The sequence below is a fragment of the Lepisosteus platostomus genome, chromosome 10, assembly GCF_059453375.1.
Source record: "Lepisosteus platostomus isolate fLepPlt1 chromosome 10, fLepPlt1.hap1, whole genome shotgun sequence".
Lineage (NCBI taxonomy): Eukaryota > Metazoa > Chordata > Actinopteri > Semionotiformes > Lepisosteidae > Lepisosteus > Lepisosteus platostomus.
Window position 1 is genome coordinate 6,546,050 of NC_142620.1, and position 16,809 is coordinate 6,562,858.

Here is a 16,809-nt window from a genome sequence, read left to right on the forward strand (position 1 = left end):
AGACGACCTTCCTCTACAAACAATACAACGGGCGTCTGACTGAAATGAAGTACTGTATAGGCAGTTCACGTGTTCCGTGGGAGTTCCTGTTCAAATATTTCTTCATATCAGGTAGACCTGCCATCGGGACTTACTGTAGCCTAGCTATTCTCAGTTTGGTGAGAGTAACTCCAGTCACGAACATGATTTCTGGAATGTGAAGGAATACACTGTACGCGAGCGAATATAGGACTTCCAGAGGCAATCATTCAATCTGATTGGACAGAAATACACCCCTGCAATCCCTGAGGACTCCTCACTCTGCTCTTCCTGAACAGGTTGGAAAACCACAAGAAGCAGAGGCAGATGTGCTTCATTCCGTGTTACTTTTCATTTTTATTATACAGCTGCATCGTTGCCCATCTTGCTAAATTCGGCGCTGAAAAAAAATACTTTGATGTGGTAGTAAACTCTGATGTAACCGTGTCACTCTCACCGGAAGGTCATTTTTGATCCAGAGGGGTGTTGTTTTTTTTTTTTTGGTCTCTAATCAATTCAGGTGGACAGAAAAAAAGAGCAAGGGCTCCATCTGTCTGTTCTTTCCGATTTTCTCTTAGCCTATGCGCAAATCGGCACTCTCTCTCCCTCTCTCACCCACCGCCTCTGTGCCAACTATAGACGCTCACAACCTCTCTGCAGGCTTACAGTCAGATACATCAGGGTAGCGCCTAGCGGAGCCCGATTCTTCTCTGCTGGAAGAAAAAACACGGAATATTGACTTCCAAGTGCAGAAGGGACATCTCTGAAAGGTAAGCCGATGCATTTCTTTGTGTACTGCCGAGTTAGTTATACGTAGTCATATTCATCTCCAGTAAATAGAATCGTCTAAGTTCACCGAGGTAGGCAGTCCGAAACTTGTGGCTCTGTTGCAGTTCACGGCACCAGTATATTTCAGTCTTGGAGGGACATGTTCTGCTGGTGTGTAACAAGTGTGTGGTGTAAGGAGTTATTTTAGCAAGTGTCAAATAATGAAGAAAATCAGACAGATGTCAATGAACACCCAGTGAGGGGTTTAGACGGCAGCATTTGTTTTATGGCAGTAATTTCCTGAAATAGGCGTCGCACCTCGCACCTCGCCGACAGACTACTGGTGGGGAAAACTGACCGACTATGGATCTGTGAGCTCTTTCCTGAGCAGTAATGACAAGGAACTAAGATAAAGCGTCTCTGTGTGTGGTCTGTGACGAAAACATGTATGCTTTTTTTAAAAGTGCGATATCTTTTTTTAAATGTCAAAAACACACCTCAAACATAACCCCGACTTTTCTACAATGGCCTGTATTAAGATGAAAATAAAAAGTGTTGTGAGAAAATGATTTATTCATTTTCAACAAAGCTGTGCTGTATGTTGTGGCGACGGGATACTCTTGACTGCTCGTGATATCTGATGTGCACTGTTGTATATTTCCAGTGCGAATATACAACATTGATTATATAACTACCTCCCCACCTCTACTATACTGTAGCAATACTCATGAGACCTCAACAAAATGAAAAATACCGCCGTTGTATCAGATTATTTCTAATATTAATTTGCATTTACATCATATATATGTGCATTCACACGTATTCAACTTCCTTAGCAAGTCAAACGCTGAAATGTTAGCAGTACAGATCTATCATGCATTTCTATTAGAACACCTACAGCACTGCTCTTGTTCAGTTTTCATTTACATTATTTTCCATTTATAAACACATTCAATTATGCAAATGCAGAGTTAATTTCTAGCCTGTTTCTCCTTCCAGCTTTGAACGTTTGTTCTTCCAGATGGATCTCCTCTGTCCCCCCCCCAATAATTCACCATATATGTGGTACGATTTGAACGCGTGTTTATAAAAAGTGCCTTCTCGAATAAAGACAATCATTTAATTTTGTTAATGGGTCCTGCATTGCATGTATCCACGCAAAGAAAAGTGTTCAGATAAAAAATGATAAAATGGGTGAAATAGGATCAGTACAATTGCTTTTATGTGTCGGTGCAGGATATTGGGTATTGCTTACATTCCTTTGGTTTTTAATTAAACTTTCTTTCAGTTCGTGGAAACCCAGAGTGACTGTGAAAAGTGCAATCTGTATGCGCCTCTGCTGTCTGTCATCTGAATTCACCTTGTTCAATAATTGACAAACACCATTTCGTACTCGTTCAGTCCCTTCATGCGTCACAGCTCCCACTCAGGAAGGCTTCTTCAAAGTGAAATGTTTCTGATTTACGGTGCTTGCTTACTTGAGTTATTTCTGATGTGATGGGAATACGAAAGCAAACAGAATGAGATAATCCGGAAGCCCAGGGTCGGAAGCTTTTCCGAGACACCAGAACACCCCCTCAAAAAGTATCCCATCAGATTTTCCATGTGAAAAAATGTTTGATAGAAAACCGCAGGATTTTCTCAGGGCAATTTCTTCAGCTGGTGCGTCTGTGCTCGGTGGATCTGACTGTGACGTGTCCAGTCCTTCCTAATTTGCAGAGACATGCTGATGTGACTGGTTGAAAATGACTTCTTAACAGGATTTTCTGGCTTCCTTGGCAACTAAAGAGTGGTGTGCCTCTTTTCGTTCTGTTTTTGTGTACCTGATGTTAAGAAAATAGCAACCAGCTCTTTGTTTTGGAGAACTCTATCACAGAGAAGTGACAAATTCACAAAAGGCTGCCTGTTCCCCAAACTCACAACAGGCTGCCTGTTGCACGGAGCTCAAAACAAGCTGCCAGTTCCCCAGATTCATGACAATTGCCTGATTCCCAAACTAACAGGCTGCCTGTTACAAAGAGATCACGACAGGTTGCCTGTTGCTCAGAACTCACCAGAGGCTGCTTGTTGCGTGCACTGTCCAAACATATTCACTAGGATAAATACGCACCATCCAAAACTGCTGTAACCCATGATGATTGTAGCATGACTGCTACATGACTATAAGGTGCATTTATTGTTTAAAGGGTGATCACATGGAGCATCAATAAATACTTGGACATTAATAAAGCCCCCTCAAGTCAAAGAATAGTACTGATTACAGTTCATAAAAGAGGTATTCCCAGTATGGATGTATCGGCACTAATAAAGCTATTGCCAGGTCCAGTAGTTATAAAAAAGATGTGAGTGTTTTAATACCACAAATTCTTAACGAGGAACAGAACCACATCAAATATTATGACATGAAGTGGGCAATCTATGTCCTGAAAGGACAGACTGCCTGCAGGTTGTCTTTCCATCACAGATCTTAATGAGCTAATTCAGCTTTTTATTGGCATAATTAGCCCAGTTCAATGGCTTCTCCCAGTTCTTCAGGCCCTGGTGGTTTAACAAGACCTAGATAACCTGAACACACACCAGTCCACCAGGATCAGGATTAACCATCTCTGCTTTTAGTAAAGGCACAGGCAATGCAATCCTTCCTTTTCTTCTATATCAGGCTCAAGGGTCTCTGAACCAACTCTTTTGAAGATTCTTGTTCTTTAATGTGAAGTCTGTCTTCTCTGTCCTGTGCACGACTGCAAATGTTGCTCTGGCTCTTGCACATTCATTTGCACATTGCTGTCGATGCTGCTCGGCTACAGACAGCATGACTTACTTTTTCACACCTATCCTGCTATTCCAGCCTCTGATTTGTCTTGTATGATCAGCACTGCACAGTTTTCTCTGTAGCGTGAAGTTGTCTGTCTCAGCTCACTGTGAGTTTTTCGGGTGTCCGTTCAGTGTGTTTGGCACACTTCAGATATCTCGTTACATCTAGAGTGGTTGTGATAGATCAGTTCCTTGTGCTGGGCACAAGATAATTGTTTTTTAACTGAGCAGTGACAGAGAGATGCTTCCCCTTTCTCGTGCTGCGGACGTGCTGCGCTGTGTGAGCGGTTGTATCACACTGTAGATAACAGAAGCCCGTTGCATTGTGACAGTGTCACAGGGACGCAAAAAGAAGCCTCAAAAAGAAAAGCAAGAACAAGACTGCTGCCTGTTGCCCAAACCAGCTATTTAAAACAATGGATTTTATGTGCTTTACTTTGCTCCACTTTCTACGCTGGAGTTAAACAACAGTTTTGCAATGACCCTAATGTTGCATTGTTGCTCTAACCCCATTCCCCCCCCTCCAGGCCCCAGGGAAGAAGAGGGCTGGGTTCTTTTAGGAAATGTTTTCGTGTTGCACTACAGACTGATCATTGGCCTCAGAAGTCTTCCCAGATAGCCGCATTCACAACAGACTGCCTGTTGCCCAGAGATCACGCCAGGTTGTCTCTTACCCAGAATTCACGACACGCTGCCTGTAACCCAGAGATCACGCCAGGTTGTCTCTTACCCAGAACTCACAACAGGCTGCCTTTTACCCAGAACTCACAACAGGTTGACTGTTGTGAGGAATCTGCCCACTGTGCAGAATCCTCTTGGTTCAAACCCTCCACACTGCAGTCTCATCTCCTCAGTGAGAGAATATCTGTCCCAGCATTCCCTGTCTACACCAGCTTGACACGCAGCACAGGATTAAGTTGCTCTGGAAAATAATCAGGTTTTACTCAAGTATCATTTGTTTCAATGTAATCCCCCATGTAGAGTTTGACGCAGAGATTAATTTTGATGTTTCTGTTCCAAATGTAGGAAATAAGAAAGTTTTATGGCAATGAATATTCCCTGATCCTCTCTATTCCAAAGATTTCAAACCCAGTTTCTGGAGGGCCTGGCGTCTCCTGGTTTTTGTTTTACCTAAATTGTCAGTTCCGTAATTGGCTAAGTTTACTTAATTAACTTACTTTACTTAACTGCATAACCTCTAACCAGGCTCTGAGGTGATTTCTAGGTAACTACAGTATATCTTTAAAATTAGCATCTTGTGTTACCAACTCTAAAAAAATCCTCTATGTGCCTAATCTATAAAATAATTAGGTTAATTGTTTAATTGAGTAGCCAGGTTGTAACAGTAAACAAAAGACATAAGCCCCCCAGGAGCTGAGAAACCATTCCTCTAGACTCAAGAGACCAGCCAATCAAATTACTGACCAGAACTAGGACAAGGCAGTATTATCTAACATTCCTATTCACACCAGGGATATTTGGAAAGAGGAGGGTGTTTAAGTTCGTTTTAATTTAATTATTTAATTATTCCACCCTCACATGCAAAAATGACATGAACAATCGAGAAACGGCCACTCGAAGCCGTGAAGTGTTACTCTCCAACTAAATGACATCCAATTGCGACAATGAGGTTTCCATGGCAACCCAGGGGTAATGTACACAATTTGCACGGATGGGCAGCTGGGAGTGACTTTGTGGCCGACCAGCAATCCCGATGCTCAGCTCTGGCCTGACAGGACAGCCCTCCGCTTCGAATTCGTCTCTCTCTGAGGAGCTGGAGGGGCTGTCGTAACAGGGTACCGCGAGACAGTGCACTAGAAACCTCATTGTTTTGCTGCAGGACGGGGTCGTCACCTCTTGAATTTCAGCAATCACAATTAATTGCTTCTGTGCCAAAAGGAGAGAGAGAGAGAGAGAGACGGGGGGGAGAGAGAGAATGAACCATCCCGAATTTGGTAATGGCTTTCAAATACTTCAATGGAGTGAGCAAATCACATTAAAAAGTGCTATTAAAAAAAAACAACAATAACTGAACAGTAATGGCTGAGCGATCTCTGTATAAACAGTCTTAACCTCCACAAAAGTCTGATAAATCGGTCTGTGCAACGTGTCACTGAGGGCTGTGCTTCACTCATACTGCTGAGCAGTTTTTCTTTCACCTAGTTGAAAACACATATGTTTCCCCATGGCGGGTTGGCTTTTAAATGGAGCTGGTAGGTATGTGTGAATCTGCGACTTGTTTCTAACAGGAGCCAAAGCGCTGAACTCTAAACAGTCTTCAGCAGTTTGATTCCAGCACTAAAGATCTGAGACACTTGCTCCAAGCTTTTGCAAAACGTGGGCTAAAACGCCAATGATCTCTGTTAGTCATGCTTGCCTGTGTGGATTGAGGGTGGTTAGAGAGAGTTTGTGAGATTGCTCACATAGCAATACGTGAGCAAACAGCACATATAGAGCTATATGGGTGTGAGGTACACATTTACATATTGAGCTGCATATGAAAGCAAAAGGAAGATACGAATCAAGCAATGCAGAGCTACATTTAAATTTTCCATCACAGCAGCAGCTTTCGCATTTGTACAAATAACCTGTTTTAAGGAGCCTGTCGTAGAGGAAAATAGTGCCTTCAGAGTCACTTAACATAAGATACCAGTTTTTAAACAGATACAGTATATAGTTGTTTACAGCATGTTTCACTGCAACCATTTTAATAGTTTCAATGGAAACACTCTCCAGAATCCTCACACAGGTTTACAAATCACATCAGAGAAGTTATTCAGCAAAGGGTATACAGACCAGGTGAGGTAATCCAGTTCTCTTTCAAGTGCACTTTGTCCTGGCCTTTCCTAAGTATTCAAGTTCTCGTTACTCCTGAAAATCTCTGTTCTTTCCCGATGAAAAGTAAAATGCAGAACAAAAAATGATTGCTTGTTGGCAGAGCTGAAAGCTGGAGAGAGCAGTGTATTTTATTGCTTATGTAATGATCTGATTATTTATTGCTTATGTAATGATCTGATAAAGAGATCTCATAGAAATGGTTCTATGAGCAAAAATGGACTAAGCAATCTCTTAAACATTCCGTGAGGCCAAAACACAAGATTCACACTATTTTTCTTCTGAAGAAATAAATTGAAATAAATTGTAAAAGAGACTTTGCCCTGTGTCAGAGGTCTTTTTGTGCCTAAGCCACGCGTCCAGACTGGATCTGTCATGACTTTGAGTTTTCCACTATCTAGATGGACAGCAGTGCCAATTACAACCTTGATAGAAGAGCAGAACAGAGCTTTAGTATCTGGTTCTAAAAATACACTGAAACCAAGGTAGTGAGTCCAGCACTAGAGTTATACATGTATACCATTCTTCGCCTTGATTATGCAAAACCTGCATTCATTCAATAAATTCTGTACTTTTGATTTTAGCTGTTGGAGTATCTCTATTGGAAGTCCACTAATGCCTTGGAGGTTTTGTCTGTGCAGAATGACAGAGGTATTGAACACCTGTGAGCCTGCGATGGAGGACTTCAGCGTGGGCGCAGCCTCAGAGGAGCAGGGCATCTCCTTCCAGGTGCGTTAGAGGTCTTCATCTTCATCACGGAAGAGACAGGTGTCCACACCTGCTCAGACGCCAAGGGAAACAGTTGCTAGCCTCCCTGTTTCAGTTCATTCCAGGACAGAGTCTTGACAAAAGCATTATTTTAGCTGTTTTATAAATGCTCCTTTCCATTCAGAGTTGTGAAGGAGCCAGAGCCTATCCCAGCAAGCTGTGGGCGCAAGGCTGGGTACACCCTGGATGGGGAAGCCAGTTTACCTGCTTGATAAATTGATAATCTATTCCATAAGTCAATTTAAGGGAAACAGGAAAATTGGCTGTTGGAGTGCTTGTGATAGGGAGTGATTTCAAACTCTCAAGCAAGTGTGAGGGATATTTAACAGGAGTCGTTTTGCTTTCAGTATTAAAATTCTCCTTATTGTTACCACTACTAAAATAATATTAATAATAATAATAATAATAATAATAATAATAATAATTATTATTATTATTATTATTATTATTATAATACTAATGTTTTGTTTATGGAATTGTCATTAGTACATGTTCTAGGAAATTTTATCAAAAACTACTAATTCAATGAGAAACTCATTAATTTTACCAGCTGCAGCTGACATATCAATTATTAGAACGAAGTGCTTAGTTCCTGGCTTCTAGGATCTAAAAGATTCATTTAAAATGTGAATGATAAATGAGCCTTTTAAATATTAACGGAGGTAATCAACAGAGTTGAGATCTGTGACTTTGGTAACAAACATGGCTTTGTCAATGGTGAAGTTGGCAGGTTAAGGGAAATCACTGTTAATCTGTATTTTTTACATGTATAAGTATTCTTCATCCCAGTGAATCATGTAACATTCAACCTCAGCTAAACACTCGCCTTCACAGAATCACTGCTAATTAGCTGTAAACACCGAGCCTTTACCACAAACATCCTCTCACTCTCTGAAGAGTGATGCGGATGTTTTTAACCCTTTTATCACAGAAGTTTCAGAAAATATTACTGTCTTTAACCCTATTCTCTTTCTGTGCTAACATTTTTGAAAAACACCCAAATGAAGTGCTTGCATAATGCATTCATATGACAGATTTATACTTAGAAACAAAAGACATCATGGCATTTTATTCATTTATATTTAGATTTCAATACAGCCCGCAGGGTGCACACTATGTATATAGAGGGCAAGAAACACTGCTTCAATTTGTCTTCCCCCTGCGACGTGACAGGTTCCCTGTGCTTGTGCAGGAGCTAAGAATAACAGCTGCCCTCTGGGGCCGTGCGCGGTCAGATTTTCCCAGATTCCCACGAGAGGTATCCCAAGCTGTCCAAGAGGCTGCCCTCCATCGTGGTGGAGCCATCGGAGAGCGGGGAGGTGGAGAGCGGGGAGCTGCGCTGGCCCCCCGATGACCTGAGCACCACGGACCCCGTCGCGGAGGCCCCGCTGGGCCAGCCCCCTGCGCCCCATCCCACAGCAGGTAGGACCCCCCCCCCAGCCCACAGCGGGCTGCCCGGGTGGGAGCCCCGGCACAGGGCTGGAATTACCCCGTCTCCCGGCTCTCGGTACCCAGCACACTCCGGGACCTTAGAGGCACCCCGACGCGCACTGCACCCAGACGGGTTGTTGGTGGGTGGGGCAAAAAAAACCCTTTTCACAACTCTCCAGCTGACAAGCCCAGGTGTGGAGGATTGTCTGCGAAACAGGAAGTGACAGGACTGGTTGCATTTTTGATCGAGTCTGTTGTGAGCATGATTGTGCAGATCAGCCGCACACGTGCTTAATTGCGAAAACGATTCCGACCCTTCGCTCGGACGCGGTGTGGGGCTCCACGGGAAACGGGAAAGCTTGTTTTCCCCCGAAACGTGACCCCCGTCCTGTGAAGGTCACTGCCTACTTATCTCTGGAGGGTATTATACAAAACAAGCTTTGAAGGATCAGTCAGACAGAATGTTTGCATATGCAAAAACCCTCATCTTTCCATGTCGTCAACAGAAATAAACAAGATTCAGGTGGTGATCGTAAGGGAGGCTAGTTTTCTGTGCTTTTTTTGTCAGGCTTCTCACTGACAGGGGACTGCGTTTCCTCCATCATTATCAAGCCTTGACCTCGCGTTCTTTGCTTGTAGCTGGGAAATTCTTTGAGTTTGGTGCCACTGTGGGATCTCATCATGGTATCAGACCACCTGGGGGTGGTGCACATTGAAACCAGCCCACGAGGTTCATTATTCTGCAGTGAAAGACTGATTTATTTATAATTTGTTTTAACTGGAAATGAAAGAATCCAGCTCACAATCACCTGCCTCCTACACTAGACAACGGTGCTATTTGCAGAGACTTGGCTCCATGCAAGCTGTGCATGTTGGTACTTTGTCCTCTTCCTCCAACTGTCACCACTGTCCTTGCAAATGGGTGTTATCTCCTTCAGAGACCTGTTATGCCAGGACTCAGAGTGTGCCTTGTCGCAGTAAGTTCCCTCTTGATCACAGATGCTACACTGGGAATCAATGTGTTCGCACATCCCAAGGTTACTGACAAGTTTCTCCATTTAGAAATTCAGGGTTTTCACATTTTTCCACTGTTTTAAGCTCCTGTAACACACGCAGGCTGAGGGACATGCCATAACGGAAGGCCAGATTCCTTGGAAACTGTGACATCCACAGCACAGTGGCAGAGCCGAAATTTAAGGCAGATTCTATCAAGAGTCAGATGAACAGTTTGAAACGGGGGGGGCATTTTTTCTGCCCCCCTGCACAGACCTCACCTCGGGTCAGCCACACCACGGGCACATCGTGGCCAGAGACAGAATTACACCTGATATAACAGGGCAGGCAACAGGCCATCATACTGCACAGCAGCAACTGCCGACACACGTTCTTCTGGGTGGAAGTTGGCTGTTGGACATGTCCTCCTGGTTAGGTCTTCTTCAAGCCGTCCGGCCCCCCGCCGGGCCGGGTCTCAATGGCATCTGTGTTTCCAGGTGACGACGCCTCGCGGGGCACCCAGGAAGACAGCGCTGTGGCGGACAGCCCAGTGGAGGGAGGCTCTAACTGAAGCGCAGCGCCCCGCCAGCTCCAGCTCTCACTGTGAATGTCTCCAGGCAGACAGGAGCCATGAGGACCGACAGGGGGCAGCCTGAACACTAGGCCCAGACACCTGCGGGACGGCCCTTGTTCTTCATGGTTGGGCACAGCCCTGTAAACTGTCTTAAATAGCTCACATGTGCCAAACTGTGGTGGTAGCTACAGTACTGTGTATAAATGTCTAGTTGACTTCCTTCAAACCTTGTCCAAATTAGAAGCATTAACTTTAGTCACTTAAAACTACAAACATCTTTTTTGTTGCCCCCTTCCGGAGCATCCTTTTATGTCTTAAATTTTTTCTTTCAATCTCTAACGTTTTTGCTGTTCTTTGTTAAAATTAGCCTCTTGTCAGGTCCACACTCCTAACACTCTAGGTGCTCCTTCCTTGCTCTGTACAGAAACCGCTCAAGTCTTTCAGATGTTGGTGTATTGGCTGCCCTTTCATTTTTCTTTGCAGATATCTGGCAGGAGCACTCCATTACGCTTTGTGTAAATCGAATGTTGGAAACGCAGTATTTAAGTATTTGTTTCATCTCTTTCATCATTTTTTTTTTCCAGATGCATTCCAGGGTTTGGTGATTGTAGGTGGGGGAGTTCTCTGATCATTAAAATACACACAGAGGCAGAGGAAAAAAAAAATCTTCCCCTTTAATTTCAAGTTGGCTGTCCGTGGATGTTAAGGCACATTTGTGTGTTTTGCATTGACCACATTAATGCCTCAGATGGAAAAATCGTGGCGTGTGTCTCCATGGATCTGACGAAATTGTGTTTTTTTTTTCCCACAAGGGGTATTTTAAGTCCTGAGGTCCATGGGAGGGAGCACATGCAAAAAAAAAAAACTCTTTGGAAGAGATGGGACTCTCTGGATGAAAAAACACAGCTGGCACTGGCTGTTTTAACTGTGTAGATATTAACTTTTTATGAAAACTTTATAGATTGGCTTCACAAGCTTTTTAAAAAAAGCTGTCACGCAAGAACATTCCATTTGCAGTACATACAGTTGTGTGATTTTTCTAAGTAGTCTGCACGATAAACACCTTATTCGCTCCATAGTGCAAGTCTGTGCGCAATCTTTAAGGCTGTGGAGGTCGGATAGGGATTGTGATCACAAAAGCACAATGACTGTTCTCTGCCCTTGTGCTAAACCTCGAACTGTGCCTTCTGTCCCAGCTGGTAGCCTAGCTTGGTGTAGGGAGTCTCAGAGGGCAGTATAGTCCACAAAAAAAACGACATAAATATCAGTTGTTATTTGTATAACAATGACCAATGTGCGTATAGTAATAATTCACATGAAGATTCTATTTTATGTAGTACAAACACGTTTTTCTTTGTTGCTGGACTGTATAAAGGAAATTTTAAGTTTGTATTAATGATAAAACTGCATTGACCGATTTTAATTGTATAAACACCTTTCCTGAATATCTGGATATGTTGCTGAAACCAACGGTTAGAACAACTTTATAATAAATTCTAGTGTTGAACAGGACTGTTGATGCGGTGTGTTTTCTTTAACGTGAATGGGAAGTATTAGTTGTGTGGACGTGACGGTAACGACAATGTGACGCTCGCCACAAACTGGGTGAAGCAGGGTTATTTACCCGAGGGAACAGCACGTCTTCTAGGGTATTTTTGCTGACGACGTCCACGAGAGCTGTCGGACTCCCTTAATTTCCTCACAGAGACCTCAGGTGACGCTTCTCAAGAACACGACCGAGCTGCACCCCTCTACACTAACGTCTCCGAGCTGACCCAGTCCTCCATAGCCAACCAAGGTCAGCTGCTCCCGGTTAGGCATCCCCCCCTCTGCAGACCTCGAAATCGCAAACAGTAGCTAAAGAGAGAAAATAATTTCGGAAAAAAGTTGCACGTTGAAGGCCGTAGTTCAAATAAAAATATATCAACCATTTTTTAGACTTTTGTTACTTCGGGTTTCGTCTTATGCCCATTTTTGTAAATTTTAAATAATTTTCCTTACCTCGGTAGGGTCTGACCATTCCGCCGCTTCTTCCCAGACGAACTAGAGCAAGAACCGTCCCTCTCTCGGGGGACCGGGGTTGAAATGGTCTTTTCTTCTCGCGTTTACCGCCCGCTGGCTGAAGCAAATTCGCGATCTCAGTGCAGTTTAATTCCCGTTTACTATCGAGCAAGCTGACGAAAACAGGTGAAAACCCACTCGGTATGCGCATGGGTCAGGTGTGTAAGTGGAGCAGTGTGACATGTCTTTGCTTTGAGTTTACAGCCTCGACGTCAATTTAAGCACGTTTGGTGTGAAGCTTGCGACAGATGTACACTTTACACTTGTACACTGTAAGTACACTTTACGTTTTAAGAGTGAAAAGACCAGGAAATGCATGTCAGCATAAAAAAAAAAAACTGCTTTTTATATTATGGTTTAAAGTACACGGGTAAGGTCAAATGTGAAGTGTCAGATTATACCACCAATTTCACTGCAATCTTCAGGTGTCAACAACTGATACAGGGGCTTGGTCGAGGTGTCTCCCTCGGTTGTTTCTTGACTGAGGTTACCACCGGGCTTAGATCAGAGTGGAGCTTGGGGCACTCATACAAAAGCACTTGGCAGAACAGGCAACCTGCAAGAATTCATTAAAATAAAGGTCATTAAAATAAACTATAACAGTACTCTGATTCAATGGTTTCTGCTCTAAGGAAGTTGTAGCTGTCAAGTGAGTAATTGTTTGTAGAAACTAGAACTTAAACAATCCCTGAAGAATTTTTACAAAAACTTATCTATGTAAGATAATGACAGGTTAGGTCACCCCTTCTAGTCTATTAACCTTTAATTTATTTTGTTTTTGTTTAAGATCCTGTCATGACAACCACTTGAAAGCGCTTTAACAAAGGATCAGATCACTCTGGGGAACTGAAAGGCTTTGTGAGGTAGAGCCGTGAACATAGTAAAACAGGCTGAGAAATTTACCTGCAAAACCAAAACGAGATAACAACAGGACGTGAGGAGCTGGTGACAAAAGTAATAAGTAATAGAGGGGTGCCTTTCTGTGAAAGTTGTTCCCTAATGTGAGCAGAGACGGGGGACAAAGGCAGCTTCCTCCTCCACTGAAGTCAGTCCTCTGCCAGATGGCAACACGAACAGGTGAGCAACTGACGAGCAGCAGCTGTTAATAAATCCCTTCTCCATGGTTACAATGGTAACTTCTTTGCTTTAGCAGGACTTTTGCATAGGAAACATGAGAGCCACATAATCTGTATTTATAGCTAATTATTAATTTAGGTAGTGGACACTTCTGTCCAGAGTAACTTACACATTTTATACAGCTGGGCATTTTACTGGGACAACCCAGGCTCAAGGGGATAACAGCATTTTTATACCTGGGATCTGAGCCTACAATCATCCAGAGATACAGTATAAGCCTGGAGCAACAACGCCAGTCACTCCACACTGCTGCCGGGACAGTCCTGCAGACGAAGATGACGATGTTCACCTGGACCTCATCGCGACACCATCGTCAAGAGCAATGCCATGGCACGGGCCCTCACCAAGTGGGCAGCCGGTTGGTTTAATTGCTTGTCTGTGCTCACAAGGCGGGCTCATTCTGTCTGTGGGGTTTTCGGGGCTCGACACAGGCGACTGCATTCCTGCCCTGCAGCTGGAATCCCAGACCACAGTGCCGTCTGATACTGGCAAATACAGGACGCACAGGACCGAGCCGTGTGCGAGCATGAATCATGTTCTCGCGTGTTTTTGTGCTGGTGCCGCGCCATGCCTCGGAACGCATCGGCAACTGGAAGGAAACAAGCATGGCCTCAGTCCACCAGGCTGTCCTTCCAAAAGCTGCAGCCTGCCCTGTGCTGATCAGAGCAAACAGACAGATAAATGCGGCCCATTTAGAGAACCCTGCAATCTGTCTGCTCTACTTAGAAGAAAACGAGAGGAATTCAATTAGCTCTCAGGTATGATTAATAGGACTCCCCCTGTCTAGGCCTTGGCAGTATCATTAAAACCCCAGGCTGACATTCCTCAAGCTGGCTTTGAGCATACACCCCTGTCACGCTTCCAGACAGAGCAGAGCAGCCTGATTTGTTTATCTCGGTGATCTAATTATTAAACTTGTATTAACAACATAGGGGAGTTGTGGGTTCTGTGCAGGTTTAACATAAAGCAATGCTGCCCCTTTAAGGATTTTCTGGCATTATGAATGTCAAAACGGCAAACTGTCTGCAGTGAAGTCTTTTGTCCAGTGGAGTGCATTTTAATGCTTTAATCTTTCAACGTCATATAAGAATAGGGTCGCCATGGTAATCACTTACCATACCGCATTTACAGAATCATTGTCTCTTGTTTTTAATATAATGCGCTTGACCTATTTGTACTGCTATTATTATTATTATTATTATTATTATTATTATTATTAATTATTATTATTGAGAACAAGAAGGAGAACTGAGTGACAATTATGCACATACACTGTACATATATTATACTTTCATTCTCTACCTTGCTTTCAAGATCAATTAATGAAAACATCAGTCAAATGCTCCTTAATCGGTTTATTTTCATGCTTTTTTGATGGCGTGCAATAGAAACATGTCACTTAACCGGATATTTTTAGAGTGTTGAAAGGGACTTTGCTTTGTGCCAGTATCAGGTAGGGACTTTTATCTCCGAGTCCTGGTGGCTTCAAATGCACACTTTCAAAGTGAGCTGTGCTGCAGGATGACAGCGACAAGCCCCCACCCGCCCTGTCAGTCTCTTCACAGTCTCTTCCCCCTCAAACGAAATGGCTCTTCCGCCGTTAAAAACCAATTACACTAGCATTTCAATCTGAAAGGGCGTGTGGCTCTTTTTTGGAACGGAAAACTGAGAAAAGCTGTTAAAAAAGGTTGTTGTTTCCTTGATCAATGGGGAAATTATAATATCTAAAACCGGTAAAAAAATCTGGGTGCTCTTCTTCCTCAGCTTTGATGATAGCCGTCAATAATCAAAGGCATGAACACAAGTCCAGCATTGGGACCTCATCCACACAGGCAGCTGAAGTCCATTAATGACCAGCAATTTTTAAAGAACAAACTGCAGCTGTGCATTAGAAAAGTTGAACACATATCCTGTTGTGTCTTATTGAGCTAATAAAATGCCTAAAAATAATTTATGATAAAAGGGCAGCTACCTACTTTAATGTAATTTAATGACAATTGTTTTACTAGGAATGAAGTCCCTGATTTGGTAACATTTTTCAGACTTTTAGCAGCTGTGTGTTTTAATTACAGGGTACTAGTCATACAAGTGGCAAGGAATTTCCCTTTCGCTTCACAAGCGTGGTTGAGCTCTGTTCCACGCAGCAGTCTGATGTGAGACTCTGGGAGGCAGTGTGGGTGGCGTAGTCCCACCGCCTCAATGCAGCAGCAGAAAATAAGGAGAGGACAGGAAGGAGCTGTAATTCTGCAAATGGATTTCTGACAGGAGGAACCTCGAGAACGCTGGTCTGTGTTTCATGCAGGTGGGAACCCAGCTCTGTGGGTGACATCGTGGCATTCTCCACTGGCGTGTCTCTCACAGTTAACTCAGGCATTCATCCCTTTTTCCAAGACAAATGAGTTTTTCAGTGTGCGGGAATCACTGACGCTACTGTCTTTTCAATACCGTGCAGCCGTGTGCGGGCTGCAGGAATCGTACTCCTGTCGTTGCAGGGAGAGGGACTGGGGTGCTGGGCTGTAACACACAGCCCCCGTTAAACACAAGTGTCTCGATACAACGGCTTCAGATCGATCACATTCTTTCTCGCCTACCCAGAATAACGCAAGGGATGCGCACCGGTTGCACTGATGTATTTTGGGTGAAAGTACTTGAAGTGTGAAAGTACGTGATTATTTCATGCAGTACATGACAGATGTCTAATTTACTGCGGGTTTCTGCTTTTGCAGAAGAAGGTGAAATTTCACACCCAGGCAGCATATATTATTGTCTTATTTTTGAAGTTATTTCTTCTGTTTATTTTGGGCAGAATTAAAAAAAAACAAAAATGACTAAGAAGTAAAACATTTCTAAACTTAAAATACAACTATACTTTTGAATCCAATGACAGGACCCATCAGGATTTCTTTTTTTTTTCCAAAGCAGTACATACGTTTCTTTCCCAAATCCTGCACGACAATTCTTAATAACGAACAAACTTCTACTTCCATCATCATCTTGATTGTGAGTCCAGTGGCAGCTCCATTATTATGAGCCAGACTGGGTTGGAGATGTCAGCCCTGAGCTGAACTGAGCTGGTCCATTAACTTTCCCACAGAGATTTCACACCTGCGCACCTGTGACCCGAAGGCTGAACAAGGGATGGAAAAGAGACTGCTCTGATTCTCGTTGACAACAGCCAGTACAGCACCAGAATCTGTACCGAGGGGAGAAAGACCAGTATCAGGGCCCCCAGGACCCACTGTGTGGTGGTTCAAGTCAGTCCTCATTTGGCTCCTTTGCCAACAGCACAGACGAAGCAGAGAAGCAAGAAATTTAACCGTTATAATACTGTCTGTAAAGCTAAATCTTACTAGCATGAAACACGCAGAACCTAGTGTGGTTTACATAAGAGTCAGCAGCTCTGAAAACTGGAA

General features: G+C 43.5%; 1 protein-coding gene across 1 annotated transcript; it reads left to right on the plus strand.

Annotated features, from left to right (window-relative positions):
- Positions 1-95: 95 nt before the first annotated feature.
- On the plus strand, positions 96-11,710 carry LOC148653135 (protein LBH-like). The gene is made up of 4 exons (XM_088647722.1): positions 96-788; positions 7,074-7,161; positions 8,436-8,622; positions 10,122-11,710. The coding sequence occupies exons 2-4, from the start codon at positions 7,075-7,077 to the stop codon at positions 10,193-10,195; spliced, it is 348 nt and encodes a 115-aa protein (XP_088503848.1). The 5' UTR covers positions 96-788; position 7,074; the 3' UTR covers positions 10,196-11,710.
- Positions 11,711-16,809: the final 5,099 nt, after the last annotated feature.